Genomic DNA, 15,169 nt, shown 5'->3' on the forward strand with positions numbered 1-15,169 from the left:
TGTCACACAGTACGCAGTGTACGTGCTTGACTCGAAGACCTTCAGTAGGGTCGCCAAACACACTGGATTTGAAACCAATCGAGAATCTGCGGAACCATCTCGGTCAGACTGTTCGCGCCCTGGATCTTAGGCGTGAAACTTAGGCCAGCTGGTCACGGCATTGGAAACAGCATAGCTCTACATCCCTGTTAGTAGGGTCCAGAATCTCATAGATTCTCTTCCTGCACGTCCAGCAGCAGTCTGTCCTGCAAAAGATGGTTATTCACTCTTTTGGCAAGTGGTCGCATCACTGTGAGTGGACGGTGTGTTAAGCTACTAATATGGGCCGTTACTTCCACCTTGTTTGGAAGAACAAGATTTGTGGACTGTTATAAAAACACATACATACATCCTAGATGTTTGATGTCGCTGGATAACGACCAATGCTCGAAAATGGTTGCACCTGAGTTGTTTTAACGATTTTTCGTTTTCGTTAAACACTTGAAATTAGCACATCGTGAAACGGGCGTACAACAGACGTCAGATCAGCGTGAAAGTCTACCAACTGCTTAGAAATGAAAGGGATTAGAATTTTAGAGCAACAACACAAATTGGACAGCAGGAAAGCTGCAACGCTTTCTACATTCCATATAAAAGGAGAGCTTACTCAGCGGGAATCAATTTGAGAAATAGCATTTGAATAATGATTGTTTGCGAGAAGAAGATATAAACTGACGGGAACAAATGGCAATAATAAGAAGCAGATGTGCATGTTTCTACATCTGAAAGATGATATCTATTCAAATTTCGCGTCAGTCGCATAAGAGTGATCCTATCAGCGCCACTCTAAGCAAGCAATCAGGTTTCTTTTAATTACACGCTCTAACTATCGTAAGCGTTGGTTACCTTTGAGATTGGACGTGTTGAGTTGATGTTAGTCAAGAACGCCTTTAGGGCGACAAAGACCCCATTATCAACACCTCACTGAGTTTGAACGTGGTCATGTAATAGGGCTACGAGAAGCTGTTTGTTCCTCCTGAGATACTGCAGGCAGCGGGAATGTAGCCATTGTACATTATTTTTGGCAGCGGTGCTCAATAGAATGTTACTTCACGGACTGCACCGAGCCAGATGCCCTGTAGCGGACATTCCACTGACCTCAAGCCACCGTCATTTACGACTTCAGTGGTGTCAAGTGATAATTCATTCGGGGGCAGGTTGGAAGTCTATTGTGTTACCTGATGAAAGTGGGTTCTGCCTCGGTGTCAGTGATGACCGTGTCTTGGTTGGAAGGAGGCCAATTGAGGGCTGGCAACTAACCTGTCTGCATGCTAGATACACTGGACCGACACCTACAGTAATGGTATGACAGCACGAGCACCCTCGTGGTTATCCCACGCATCATGATTGCAAATTTGTACGTCAGTCTAGTGATTTGACCTGTTGTGCTGCCATTCAGTAACAGCATTCCAGGGGGTGTTTTCTAACATGATAACACTCACGCACATACTGTTGTTGTAGCCCAGTGTGCTCTAAAGGGCATCGACATGTTGTCTTGGCCTGCTCGATCTCCACATCTGTCTCCAATGGAACACATATGAGACATCATCGGAGGATAACTCCAGCATCACCCACAAACGGAATTAACGCTCCCTGTATTGACCGACGAAGTGCTACAGGCGTTGATCCCCATTCCACAAACTGACATCCGACACCTGCACAACACAATGCATTTACATTTTCTTGGTTGCATTTGCCATCCTGGCGGTTACACCGGTTATGGATGTATCAGCATTTCACATTTGCAGTGGCCCATCTCGCGCTTACATTAACCTTAGATCTTGCAATGTTAGTCACTTAAACATTTTACCTAGACAAATACGTTCCTGAAATTTCAGTACTCTAAATTAATTACTTTTTGGTATTGCAACTTTCTTCCGTCAGTGTGTCTACCAGCTCATGTCGGAATTCAGCAGCGGTAGCATCATGAACTACCAAGACGACATTGTATTCCTCCATGATATTGTGCTCGCGTTTGTCAGTGAGAAAATAACAAACTAATGGGTTCTTTGAGGTAATAATCAACGCCATGCAGGTTCTTAACCGCCCTGTATAGCTAGCGCGCCAAAGAGGACATAACATTGGCTCTATCCTCGGCCCTGCAGGATAGTATATTCACGTCATGTATTTCAACACAAGTAGCACAAAGTAGACAGGAGTAACGCTATCTACAAGGAGCGATAAAACAGGTTCCGTCTGAGGGCGTTGCTACAGCATATATGGAACGCACCACGACTCTGTTGCGAGTATAGAAGCACCGACATACAGTACACACAAGGGACTAGTCTGGCAGTCGTATCTTTCTGACGTCCGGGCAGTAAATGAAAAAACGTGAACTATAGCGACGTTATTATGAAATCCTTCCAACTAGGACCAACGTGCCGTTATTCTTTTCTTGGCCGCAGAAGGGCAAAAAACCGGCTGATGTCAATCGGAGACTGAAGAATGTGTATAGGGCAGCATACCTGCCGAAAATCACCATTGTGGAATGGTGCGACAAGGGGTGCTGCTGTTTAATAATAGTGTACGTCCTCATATCACAAATTTCGTAACGTAGAAATTTAGCCAACTGAAGTGGGACACACTAGAGCACCCAGCCTATAATCCTAATCTCTCCCAATGCCATTATCACGCCTTCGGCCCGTTGCAAAATGCCTTTAAGGGTCGACGATTTCTGCCGGACGAGGATTTGCAGATGGCAGTCAAAAACTTCTTCACGCAGCAGGTCACTGTGTTTTACCAAATCGATATCTTCAACCTGGTGCGTAATAGGGATAATTTTTCCTGACTGGCATACCGATTCTGGACTGTACAGCGCTTAAATGGTATCTACTTGATTGGCCCTTATACATTGTACAATGAGAGATGGCGTAGCAGGTTTCAAATTCAGAAAACGCATTTGAATATTGACTCTTTGTGAGTGGAAAGAATATGCACCACCATGTGTCGGAATTCGGCAGCGGAAATAATATGACGTACTGAGATTGCGGTTTATGGTTCCGTGATATTGCTGCTCTCGTAGTAGGTATCCCATGACTATCATACGAATAAGGAAGAGATGCTCAACGCCGTGTAGGATGCCAGTGGTCCTATCCGACTAGCGGTCGGAAGGGCCAACATATTGTTGGTTTGGCCGTGCAGGATCGAGCATTCACGCTACTTATCTTTAGTCAGAAAGCGGGTATTCTTTGCAGAAGACATGTATCCAAATTGGCAGTAAGAAGACGTCTGTAGAACCACGGTTTTCCCCAAGGCAACCGTCGTCACAGCTTTCCTTTGTGACAAAGCAAGTTGCCACCCAACGTCCTACTGTGAACGCAGTCCTGTTTCATGTATTAATACCTGTATAAAATTTTCTCTAATTTTGTTTTAAGAATTCCTATGTTCAAGTTCCTACGTCAATCAGATGGTATTTATCAAGACTTGGTTCAAATGGCTCTGAGCACTATGGGACTTAACATTTGTGGTCATCAGTCCCCTAGAACTACTTAAACCTAACTAACCTAAGGACATCACACACATCCATGCCCGAGGCAGGATTCGAACCTGCGACCCTAGCAGTCGCGCGGTTCCGGACTGAGCGCCTAGAACCGCTCGGCCACCATGTCCGGCTTTATCAAGACTGTATAAACACCCCCACCCCCATACATACACAGAAATTTGTTATTCAGAACGTTCAGTTAGTTGTTCTGATTGCAATGAGCTAATTACTTTCCTCAGAATTGATGGCAGTCCAACGTTATTGCAAATTAAAAACTTCGTACATCCAGCCGTAGGTAAAATCTTCTGACCTAACAGGTAATCTCGGAAGGAAAGCGCACTTTCAAATTAGAGAACTATTTTTCTCTTCTCAGTGACGTATTTAAATTAGACGAAAGTTAATTAGTTCAAAAGATATTGTTAGTTGAAGATGTCACCTAATCCTAATTTTCAGCGTCAATTATAGCCAAATCACTGTTAATTTCCGGTATCTGTTAATATACCTTTGACTGCCTGAGTTTTCTGAATCAGTCGACAACGATATTAATGAGAAAGAGTCCCTAATACAAATTACCAATTTTTCAATAACTAAATTTTAATATACAAGATGGATCCCATGGTCATAATCCTGGGATTATCATTGTGTAGGCATAAATAACTACTACATACATTATTAGTTGCTTCTCATAACAGTTAATATATATGTTGGAACTAAAGTGTAGGGGTACATATTTGTTTATACGCGTGGTGTCAGCCAGTAGAAAATAAACATTCTTACCTGTGGAATTTATAGATTGTTACAGATTGAAGAAGTTGAACAGCACGATAGAGAGAGCCTTTAAAAGGCCAAATCTAACGCCATTTCACTCGGTTTTTCTGTAGTTTTCCCTTAGGCTTGTTACTGGCTGCACATAATGCTAATCTCGTCTCTGTCTTTTTTCGGTTTAGTCTCGGGACACGTCAGTGCTAAAATTTAGAGTTGTTTAAGCACGACTGAGTGAATATACGTTACAGACAAGAGCTGTAACCGTGAAATTGTGTGGTTTAGGTTCAGCTGAGGAATGTTGGTGGTTGTGTGCTATATTTACTAAATTGTGCTTGAGGCAACTTTTGATCATTTCGCCTGTACTTTGTGCTCTTTTACTTACTGAAGGCATAAGAATTATTAAGCTCCACATATGTCCGTACTAACTACCTGTTTGTAAACATGAGGGACAGTGAGAGTGTGGTGTGGGTACTGTAAGACCTTCAGTACACACACCATCAGATTATTTGACCTGTCGCTCTAACGAAGTAGGCGAGTGTCAGCAATATGTCTCGTGGTCTTATCGTGGCGTGTTTATCTTCTTCCGTTAGATCAGACGATAGAAATGCCACTTGCACGCTTAGAGTAGCAGATTGACGGTTACCAACTTTAAACATAGCTTGATTAATTTTCACACACATTTATTAAAATAATAACAAGCATAAAAATTACTTAACTTGGTTCTGAATGTTGTTTACAATTGACAATCTGAAGTTCCTTTGGTATTGGTACGTTAATCTTATTCTCACATATATCTCTGATACTTGACAAAAGTGTCTATACATTTATCTTCATAGCTATGTACAGGAATATGGTAATCGTATTAGGTGCAGACTGAAATTTGACTATAGACAGGTACAGACAAATGTAGAACTCGTACAGACTTGTACAGACTAATGCAGACTGGTACAGACTGATGCAGACAAATGCAGACAGACTAATCGGAGGTCTGTACACTCGTTATAATACCTCGCGCGTTCATGTATCACTGCGCGAGTGTGATCCGCGAGGAGGAAAGGTTCTATGTTAGCAGCAATCTCATTGGCTGCGTTACATATTAATAAGTGGATCGTCGGAAGCAGAATTTGGTCCGTCTCTATGGCAGCGCCATCTTGTAGTGCAGAGACGGACGAGCGCTGCGCCTGTGCTGTCGTGCTTAGCAGGGCGCGCTCTAGGGGGAAAGTTGTGTACGCGCTGACTATGCGGAACTATGTACACAACAGAGAGATTTAGTCATCACCGGTAGGATCTTAATGACGTAATTAAAGATTGGTGAATTTCCATCATCGACCTTAAAGGCGCATCTGGCTATGATAGATCTTGCAACAACACTTTCTAATAGTGCTTCAGCAAAACTGTGAAACTACCAAGCCATATTCGATAACAGGTAAACCAAGCGATTTGGTGCAGTGGTTAGCGTACTGGACGCGCATTCGGGAGGATGACAGTTCAAACCCGCGTCCAGCCAACCTGATTTACGTTTTCAGTGGTTTCCCTACAACGTTTGAGGCAAATGCCGGGATGGTTCCTTTGAAATGGTACGGCGGATTTCCTTCCCCATCCTTCCCTCATCCGATGACACCTATGACCTCGCTCTTGTAGTGCCCTCTCCCAAATCAATCAACCAACCATTATAGGTAGGTTTAGTTACGTGACATCTTGACACAACAGCGGAGAGAGACAGAGGTACGCCGAAAGTGGTGTACCCAACCACAACATTGGACGCTGGAGTTGCATCCGATTCTATGTATGGCATCACAGGGATCACATCTATATTTGGAGGCTCCCAGGAGATCGGACGTCACGACGTTGCATCCGTCAATGCGGTAAAATCCTACCGCTTAGTATAATGGTATGGGATTCCATTTGGTACACAATATGACAGCCTCCAGTTCACATTGCTGATAATTTATACAGCAGCGGCTACATTTGTGGCGTGTTAAGGTCGGCCGCCGTATCCAGTTTACAAGGAACCTCTGACGTTAGCTTTCAACAAAATAACACAAGGCCATACATTGCCTTACTGCCTCGACCCATAACGATGCATAGAGTGTTCGTCTCTTGATTTGGTCAACACATTCTGAAGGTCTCTCCACCCACCAGCAATGTCCGAAAGAACAGACGCAACACTTAAAAATACGTGCGCCTTGCGACAACAATGATCACCCAGTGCAAACCCGCTCCCCGTCCTATCTTTTGCGGTAATCAGCGTGGCTGCGAGGGCACTGGACATGGGACGCTACGTATGTAGTGAGCGGCAAGTTGGGAATTCCGGTTTGACGAAAAGCGTGCTCGGATAGTTCAAGAGATTTAGTTGACCGCTCCAGTGGAACCGGATATCCGGGTTCGAGTCCCGATCCGGCACAAATTTTCACTTGTCGCAATTGAATTTGTTTCGATGGCAGATGGCGGCTAGTGTCAGAATTTCCATTTCGTCATCTATACATCTGAAAAGCTAGTAAGGGTGTTGCAGTGTAGGATGAGCTGAGAAATAATTGTTAACAAAAAATTCGATACATTTCGTTTCCGACTTAATTAGCACTGAAGTTAGCCAATAAGTCAGTAGCGGGCGAAAATTCAGGCAGACGTGTACAAATTCTTTATCTAGAACGCCTGCCCCTAGCTCCGCCGCTTCAGGCTAATGTCGGGATGGTTCCTTTGAAAGGGCACGGCCGATTTCCTTCCCCATCCTTCCCTCACCCGAGCTTGCGCTCCGTCTCTAATGGCCTCGTTGTCGACGGGACGTTAAACACTAATCTCCTCCTCCTCCTTGCTCCGCCGCAACCAATAACTAACCGAACCTGTCGCAACGGAGACTCAAGAGTGCATGTCTACTGAAGCACTGAGGTTAAAGCAGGCCAACATGGGTTTCTGCAACCCTGTCAAGTTTCACGGGATCCGTTGAACCTGCTGCACTTGACAACAGTTTGCACTGTCAAGCCATCGTGACTATGTTTGCTTAGGAGTTTCAAAAAAAATGGTTCAAATGGCTCTGAGCACCATGGGACTCAACTGCTGTGGTCACAAGTCCCCTAGAACTTAGAACTACTTAAACCTAACTAACCTAAGGACAGCACACAACACCCAGGAGTTTCACTGCAGCTCATTTATCATAACGGTGGGAGCACAAAAATTAACAAATCAAACCTAAAGAACAATGAGAAGAAATTAAGAATTGGAGTATATATATACCATTCAAGAAACAGAGCCCAAGGCCAGCAAGGGGAGGTTTCGTAAGTTTATGAGGCAGCTTCAAATATATCGAAAGGAGTGTCGCAACGCAAATTGTGTAAAAAGTTACTAAACACTCTTTCGGGAACGTATAGCATGTTACGACATGTTCGTAAATTCGACATTTTGGTGGAGGACAAAGACGCAGTGGCTGACAAGTGCATGGTAATGTGTACTAAGCAAATGGGGCCAATTATCACTTTATGGGCTTTGTACGTTTACTGCAAACGTTGATTTCGGTAGGAAAAAAACATGGCTCAGTGGATATTAAAAACAACTCTCTGGTGGTATGCAGTGCAGTGCAGAAAGCTTACTACGGAAAAAAGCTTCTTCTTCCAAACATGTACTTTTTAGATTAACATGATATGAAAAATGAACTTCTTGTTTGCTAAAATGCATTTGGGGAATTCAGAATGAACAATTTTGGCCACTTAAAAAGAATTCAGGGAAACCTGGAAAAGGTAATCAAAATTGGTAGAACTGGGGTCATATCTGCCTGATAAACACTAAGGTTACAGAAATAAGATTTCAAAAAGCTTACTTTAGTTGCCATTGCTGTATAATAGACTTCAGGTTCTCAAGTGCAAAGGATCTTGACTTTCAGATATGGTTCTACTTACTACAGAAAAAATGTATCAGAATAGAGCTAAAGACGGCTAGAATTGAGAGTAACCGGTACTACTCGAAAGAGAGTGAAGAAAAGAAATGGAAGCACTGGTGGTGGAACAAGGAAAGTGAGGAAGCGGTAGAGACTCGCAGGAGAGCCTGGAAAGACTGGAGCAGCAAGAAGGACCCGGAAAAATGGTAAGTTTTCTCAGGAGCCAGAAAGGAAGCGGCCCGAACAATAAGATGGACCAGAAGACAGAAGATGAAGCAGGAACTGGACGAGATTGAGACCAACTTCAGGAAAAACAACAGCAGACACTTTTTCGGGAAATTCAAAAAGAGTCGGATTGGATACAAGGGTAGAGAACTGTTTATAAGAGATAAGAAAGGGGAGCTAGCTGTCAGTGCGAAGGAGAGCTGTCGGATTTTTGCAGAGCACTTTCACGACCTGCTGAACTGTGAACCACCTGAAGAAGAGCTGGAACTGGGGACTGACACAGAAGAGAGAGAGCCACGCCCTCCAATCAGGGATGAAGTCGAACATGCCATAAGCGATCTGAAGAATAATAAGGCAATGGAGAAGATGGCATAGCAGCCGAGATGATAAAGTGGGGAGGCAACAAAGCAATAGACAACATGACCAACATAATTCACTAGATCTGCAGAACAAAGAAGTTGCCAGAAGGATGGAAGAATGCAATTGTAGTACCAATACACAAGAAGGAGGACAAGAGAGATGCAAACAACTACAGAGGAATATCGCTACTAGAGGTCGGATACAAGGTGCTGTCAAAACTATTGCTCAAGAGAGTAGAAGAACAGGTAGAAAGTACAGTTGGCGACTACCAAGCGGGATTCAGGAAGGGAAGATGTTGTGTAGAACAGATATTTATCCTGAAGCAACTGATAGAACATATGGCCTTAAAAAACAAAAAGATAGTAATAACCTTCGTGGACTTCACAGAGGCATATGACTCCATCGACAGACAGACTCTTGTTAGGATCCTGAAGAACAGAGGATTTGATGGAACTGCACAAGAACATATAAAAGAAATTCTGACAGACACAAAAGCAAGGGTGAGATTCAGAGGAGCACTGTCACAAGAATTTGAGATCAAGACTGGTGTTAAACAGGGAGATAGATTGTCACCATTCTTGTTCAGTATAGCACTGGACGAAGTAATCAGGCTCTGGAGAGTAATAAACGAGGAAATGGGAATACCAAAGACCCATGTGGGGGACAAAAAGAACAACAGGGCTCAAGTGGACTGCCTAGCCTTTGCAGATGACATAGCAATAGTAAGTGAGCCGGAAGAAGACGCAACGACACAAATCGACAACTTAAGTAAGGTAGGCCAGAAAGGTGGGACTGAGGATCTCCTATAACAAGACAAAGACATTAAACACCACTGCAGACTGGGAAACACCGGAAGGCACTGTGCAAATGGTGAACAAATTTAAATATCTGGGAGAATTTATAACAGGAACGAACAGGAGCAAGTAGGGAATAACAGAGAGGATAAAGAAGATGAGGTCAGCCTTCTGCATGACGAGAGAGATATACAATAAAACGAATATATCCACAGAGGGAAAGATAAGCCACTACAAGGCAACAGTGAGGAATGCAGTATTATATGCTGCTGAGACAATGACACTAGGGACAAATGAGGTAGAACAACTAGAGAAAGAAGAGATAAAAATAGTGAGAAAAATACTAGGTTCCAAAAGAGGTGGAGAGAGGTGGATGCGAAGACCTAGTGCAGAATTGTACCGCAACATGAGAACAATATCCGGGGAAATCAGACTCAAAAGGGCAAGGTTTGCTGGGCATGTAGTTAAGATGAGTATGGACAGAATGACAAAGAGAGTGTGGGAAACAACAGGGAGGACAAGGGGAAAGACAGGAACCAAGTGGGTTGTTGAACTTCGGAAGGACTGGTTGAAATTGGGGATCAAGGTCGAAGGAAAGTAAAATTGGAGGAACAAATGTACGCCGACAAATGACAGAGAAGAATACAGGAAAAGATTAGAATGTCACCAGTGGAGCCGCCAGGAGAAACGGAAACTGAAGATCTCGGAGGAAGAGCAGGAGAGAAGAAGAGAAAGAATGAAGAGGTTCTGGGAGAAGAAGAGGAAAATGGAGTCCACGAAGGGGTTACCAGTGGTCCTACAGAGGCCGTAACGCAAGAAGAAGAAGACGAAGAAGAAGAAGACGAAGAAGAAGAAAGAGAGTGAGGTTACAGAGAAAACTATTCATATCGAAATTAATATATAATCCCGATAGACGCCGAAAAGGAAAAAGAACAAATAAAATTCACCATTTTCTGGTCTACAATGACCTAAAATGAATATTATATTTCATTGAGCCTCATCTTGCGATACCCAGGTAAGAAAAGACATTTTATCAACTTCCGAACCTTACTCATAATGGTACAATGAAAGCGTACAGGAATCAGCGGGAGGACGGGCAGGCAAGCAAGATTCCTTTACCCTGCTTGGGTTGGGCGTAGCTTGGCTTGTATGGGAATAAAGCAGCCTGCCCGTTATGCTGATAACGTGCGGCGGCTTGCTTTCCTGGCTAACAGGCAAGTATGGGCAGGCTAAGAGCGGAATATGTACGCCTCTGCATTCAAGCGCCCTACCAGAGACGATGTCGGCCTACGTGTTCTTAGTTTGGCTTCTTAAAACGTAAAAGAGAGTGATTCAGAAGATGAACATGGGGCGGTAGTTAGGCTCAAACCCGATCGAGGCTAAGCAGTCTCGTGCGCTATTATATGCGCAAATGCTATGAGAACAACTGACACTAATTGTATCTCACGTGCCGATTGAATTTGCATGTTCAGCGGTCTGAGTGGCTAACTTTAACGCTAGGTAACTCGGAAACAGAGCAACATATAGAAATTTTTTCTTAACAGTTATTTGTCAGCACAAACTACCTACAACATCCTTACAAGGTTTTCGGTCTGTTTCTGTCCACCCCGTATAAAAGGCTACGGGGTCATGTATGGTGTCAGTTCTTTCAATCAAGGCGAATCGCTTATAGCGAAGCAATCTGAAAGAACAGACACCACGTACATAAACAAATATGTACCCCTACACTTTAGTTCCAACATCGATTGTTTCTTGATATGCATAGGTGTCAAAACAATTTGGCATTATTTTGCATGTAAGGACAAAGGGCTTAAGAACATTGAGTTGCGAACGACTCGTAAAGTAATAGTGAAATATATCTCTGTAATACTGAAGATCCAAAGACAGGTAACTGGTGATTTCTGTTCCAGATAGTTCTTGGTTAGCTTTCTCGGCGCGCAAAAATTGGTGTGCCATCATGTCCACAAGTCGAGCAGGATTCACCAGCTTGCACGGTCTCAAATTCCTCAGCATGGCTTGGGTAATGATGTTCCACACCAACTCTGTGGTCGTCGACACACCGGCTGCCAACTCGAATCACACGCTTCCGTCGGTGAGTACAAACAAAGCCTATGATTTGTGGCTTTTTGGGTATGGAGCTGAAGAATCGTTCGCTGTAGAGTGGTTGCGAGAATACACAAGTCTTCTGTTCACCGTATACCAGGCCCGTCAGCTAGTTTGCACTGGTTTGTGGAGATCTGATATGGTAATAACACCATGTCTTTCTGTATGAGATTCTAAAATTCATACAGTATGCCCACTGGAAGAAATGAGGAAATTAGTGTATATGAAAAAAAACACGTTGTTATCTGTTTTGACTACATGCTGTCTACAACAAACTGTATAATATTCTCCATTACAACATCTTCTTTCGTAGGAATTCTGTGGTTAGTAGAAGAATAATATTTCCGAAACGGATGCTCATTCGTAGTGAAAGAATCCTGTTCTCTTTGTAAGCAGTCTTTGGAGATCCACTGGAACATTTAACAAGGACGTCTGATAACTGATTTATGCTGCAGACCTTAGAATGTCGAGGAACCTGTCAGCTTATGTCTTCTGAGTAATAGAGCAATGGTTGGGTTCAGTGCTTCCCTGAATCCGTCATATCACACTTATGTTTTAAACACTGGACAAAGGCACAAGTATCTCTTGTGATTGAAACTGTGTATGTCCGGATGCATAGCCTAATATCAGAAAGCGTTCAGTGGTGCTTCCAGTGGATAGAATTTGTATGCTACATTTCCTACAGTTAGGTAATTTTCCTCTTGTTGCTTCTGTGAGTGGTTTCATATAAATGAAGCTACCTGATATGATATTTTGTGGCGTTCACATGTGAAAATCTTTGTGTACCTTGATTTTTACAAGAACGTAGGAAGCCTTCAAAGATGAGGAAATTCAGTGGTTTTAAGATCCTCCCTTTATAACCTCTTGCTGGATATAATTCTGATCCTTCTCTTTAGCGAACAGGCTATATAAGGAGTGAGCTCATAAACTATAATTAATAGTAGGGCCTGTTCTGTCAGTTTCAGGGAAGGTCTGTGTCAGTCGTATTTTAGCAAAGAAGTCATCAAATACGGAGCACAGATTACATTTATCTGAACGATTTCGTCTCATTAATCCAAACACACATCGTGACAGTCATTCATTTCTCGAAGATCACGTGCCGCTAATACACGGACATCCCTCTATAAAATACAAATCGCATTAGTACATTCTACCCAACAAACGCGACATAGAAGTACGGCCTGTCACCAAGAGCAAAAAGTCTCTGACACATGTACAGTGATTCAGTACCAATAAAATTCAATACAACAGTCTGCACAGTGTTAAGTGCGAAAGCAGGGATATAGCTGAGGCAAGAAACAAATGGTGATATATTCTTAAGGTTAGGGCAGTATAGGTTCATGGTTGCAAAATCAAACAGGGGTAATGCAGAAGACGATTTAATAATGTTTGAGGAATGCGGGTAAGATACTATGAACAACATAGCAAACGCACTAAACAACAAAGGGAGACATGAAGCCGATACACACCGCCGTAAGTTTATATGCCAGCTAGCTACGCAACTAATGAAGAGAGTGGGAGAATGTATGATAAAGGAAACTATTAGTGAAGTGAATGGAGTTAAAAAGTGAACTGTGGCGGGTGATTGGAGTTAGACAATGGGAAGAGAAAGAGAAGGAAAAATTTTAGGAGAATACGGAGTGAGAGAAAGGAATGAAAGTGGGACCCGCCTGCTATAACTTTGCACAGTGCGTAATTTGATCATCAGAAAAACTTGATTTGAGAATAGTGAAATAAAGTCATATAGTTGGAAGAGGTATGAGGGCACTGAAAGTTTTCAGGTCGATTAGACATGATGAATCACCAAAAACTGGCATCGCGAATATTGCGAAATTGGAAAGCGCGATTGATGCGCGGTTCTCAAAGAATGGATTGATAGTCACGGGCTCGTACTGTTAGCCAATCAAAAGTTTCTAATCATACTTAGAAAGTGTATTTTTTTGTGCAAACATACACTTTCATGAGAATGTCGGTGGTGTTTGTTGCAGGATTTTAGTTCGAATCGTTTACAAGGATCGTATTTTGAAAAGTTCGCACACTGACACTTGCACAATACCCGTAGTAGCACAAAATAAAGAAACACTCAAGTGCATACACTAGTTATGTGGACTCTGACCACTAACGAGACAATTGAGCATCACAGGTTGTGTCCAAGATGACAATCAGCAGCGGCAGTACACACTTCCGTTCTGGTATGGAACGACTGATGCACATGTGCTAGCAAGTCAGCGGAGATGTCCGAGCAGGCTGCAGTAATACGTCTTTCTCATATCATCGTGTGTAGTTCGTATGTCCTTGTAGACAGCATCTTTCAACTCCCCTCACAGAAAAACGGTCCACAGCCGTCAAATCCTGGGAATGGGCCAGCCAAGGTACATGTCCTCTGCGTGCACTCCAACTATTTGGAAAAACTTCGTGAGGACATTCTGTAGCACTTCGTGTATTATGGGCTGGACAGCCATCATGTTGGTATCACAGGTTCCTCCTAGTCTGCAGAGGAAAGTCTTCTAGAATCTGTGGAAGATGGTCTCTTGGGGGGCTGCAGTACTTGTGCGGGTTCAGTGTTGTGTCTATGAAAAATGGGCCTATGAACTGATGGTTCACTACCCCACTACTTTTACACTACACGGACGCTGACGTTCCATCTGAAAAAGATGGGTTGATGTCTGTTGGGATGTCTTGCCACATACACAGTACAAGAACGAACTGAGTTCTTCCTACACTCTCCGGACACGATGAGAATTCTGGCTTTTTCTACGTTGGTGACCCCAACTGCTTGGACTGTCTCACTCTAATTGACTAGCAACTCGCAAGACATTCAAGGAACACACAAGCACGCACTAAGCAAACATGACAACATTGTAGCCGTGCGGGATAGCCGCGCGGTCTATTGCGCCTAGCCACGGTTCACGCGGCTGTCCCCGTCGGAGGTTCGAGTCCTCCCTCGGGAATGAATGTATGTGTTGTCCTTAGCCTAAGTTACTTTTTGAGTTAGAGTAAAGTAGTGTGTAAGCCTAGGGACCGATGAGCTCAGCAGTTTGGTCCCATAGGAACTCACCACAAATTTCCAAATAACATTATACCTAGTAACTACGCAGGCTGAATGGCACAGGCAAGAGTCGGTGTGGAAAATTTTCAAAGTACGACACCTCGTAAACGATTCGCACTAGAATCGTGTAACAAACACCACTGAATTCCTAATTTACCCTACTTTTCACTTGTTAATGTCAACAGATATTGTTCCATTTAAAAAAGTACGTTTACACGCGTTCTGAGTATTATTACAGTCTATTGATGGGCTAACAGCACGAGCCCCTGACAACCAATGCATTCCGTGACAGCCGCACATCAGTAGCACTTTCCACTTCCGCAATATTTTCGGTGCAAGTTTTAAATGATTCACCCTGTACGATGGTAGCACAAGATTTTTAGACCAGATTTCAAATCGTAAAACGTTTCTAGGGGCAGATGTGGAATCTGCCCATAATTTATTAGTTACAAACTGCAGAATAAAAGTGAAGAAGTTGCAAAAAG

General features: G+C 43.2%; 1 protein-coding gene across 1 annotated transcript in view; it reads left to right on the forward strand.

Annotated features, from left to right (window-relative positions):
* Positions 1-15,169, forward strand: part of LOC124622546 (nose resistant to fluoxetine protein 6-like) — a 381,634-nt gene that overhangs the window by 252,929 nt on the left and 113,536 nt on the right. Inside the window, exon 7 of the mRNA XM_047148283.1 lies at positions 11,443-11,624. Within this exon, the coding sequence (XP_047004239.1) occupies positions 11,443-11,624 (182 nt within the window). The remainder of the gene's footprint in view (positions 1-11,442; positions 11,625-15,169) is intronic.

The sequence above is a fragment of the Schistocerca americana genome, chromosome 7, assembly GCF_021461395.2.
Source record: "Schistocerca americana isolate TAMUIC-IGC-003095 chromosome 7, iqSchAmer2.1, whole genome shotgun sequence".
NCBI lineage: Eukaryota > Metazoa > Arthropoda > Insecta > Orthoptera > Acrididae > Schistocerca > Schistocerca americana.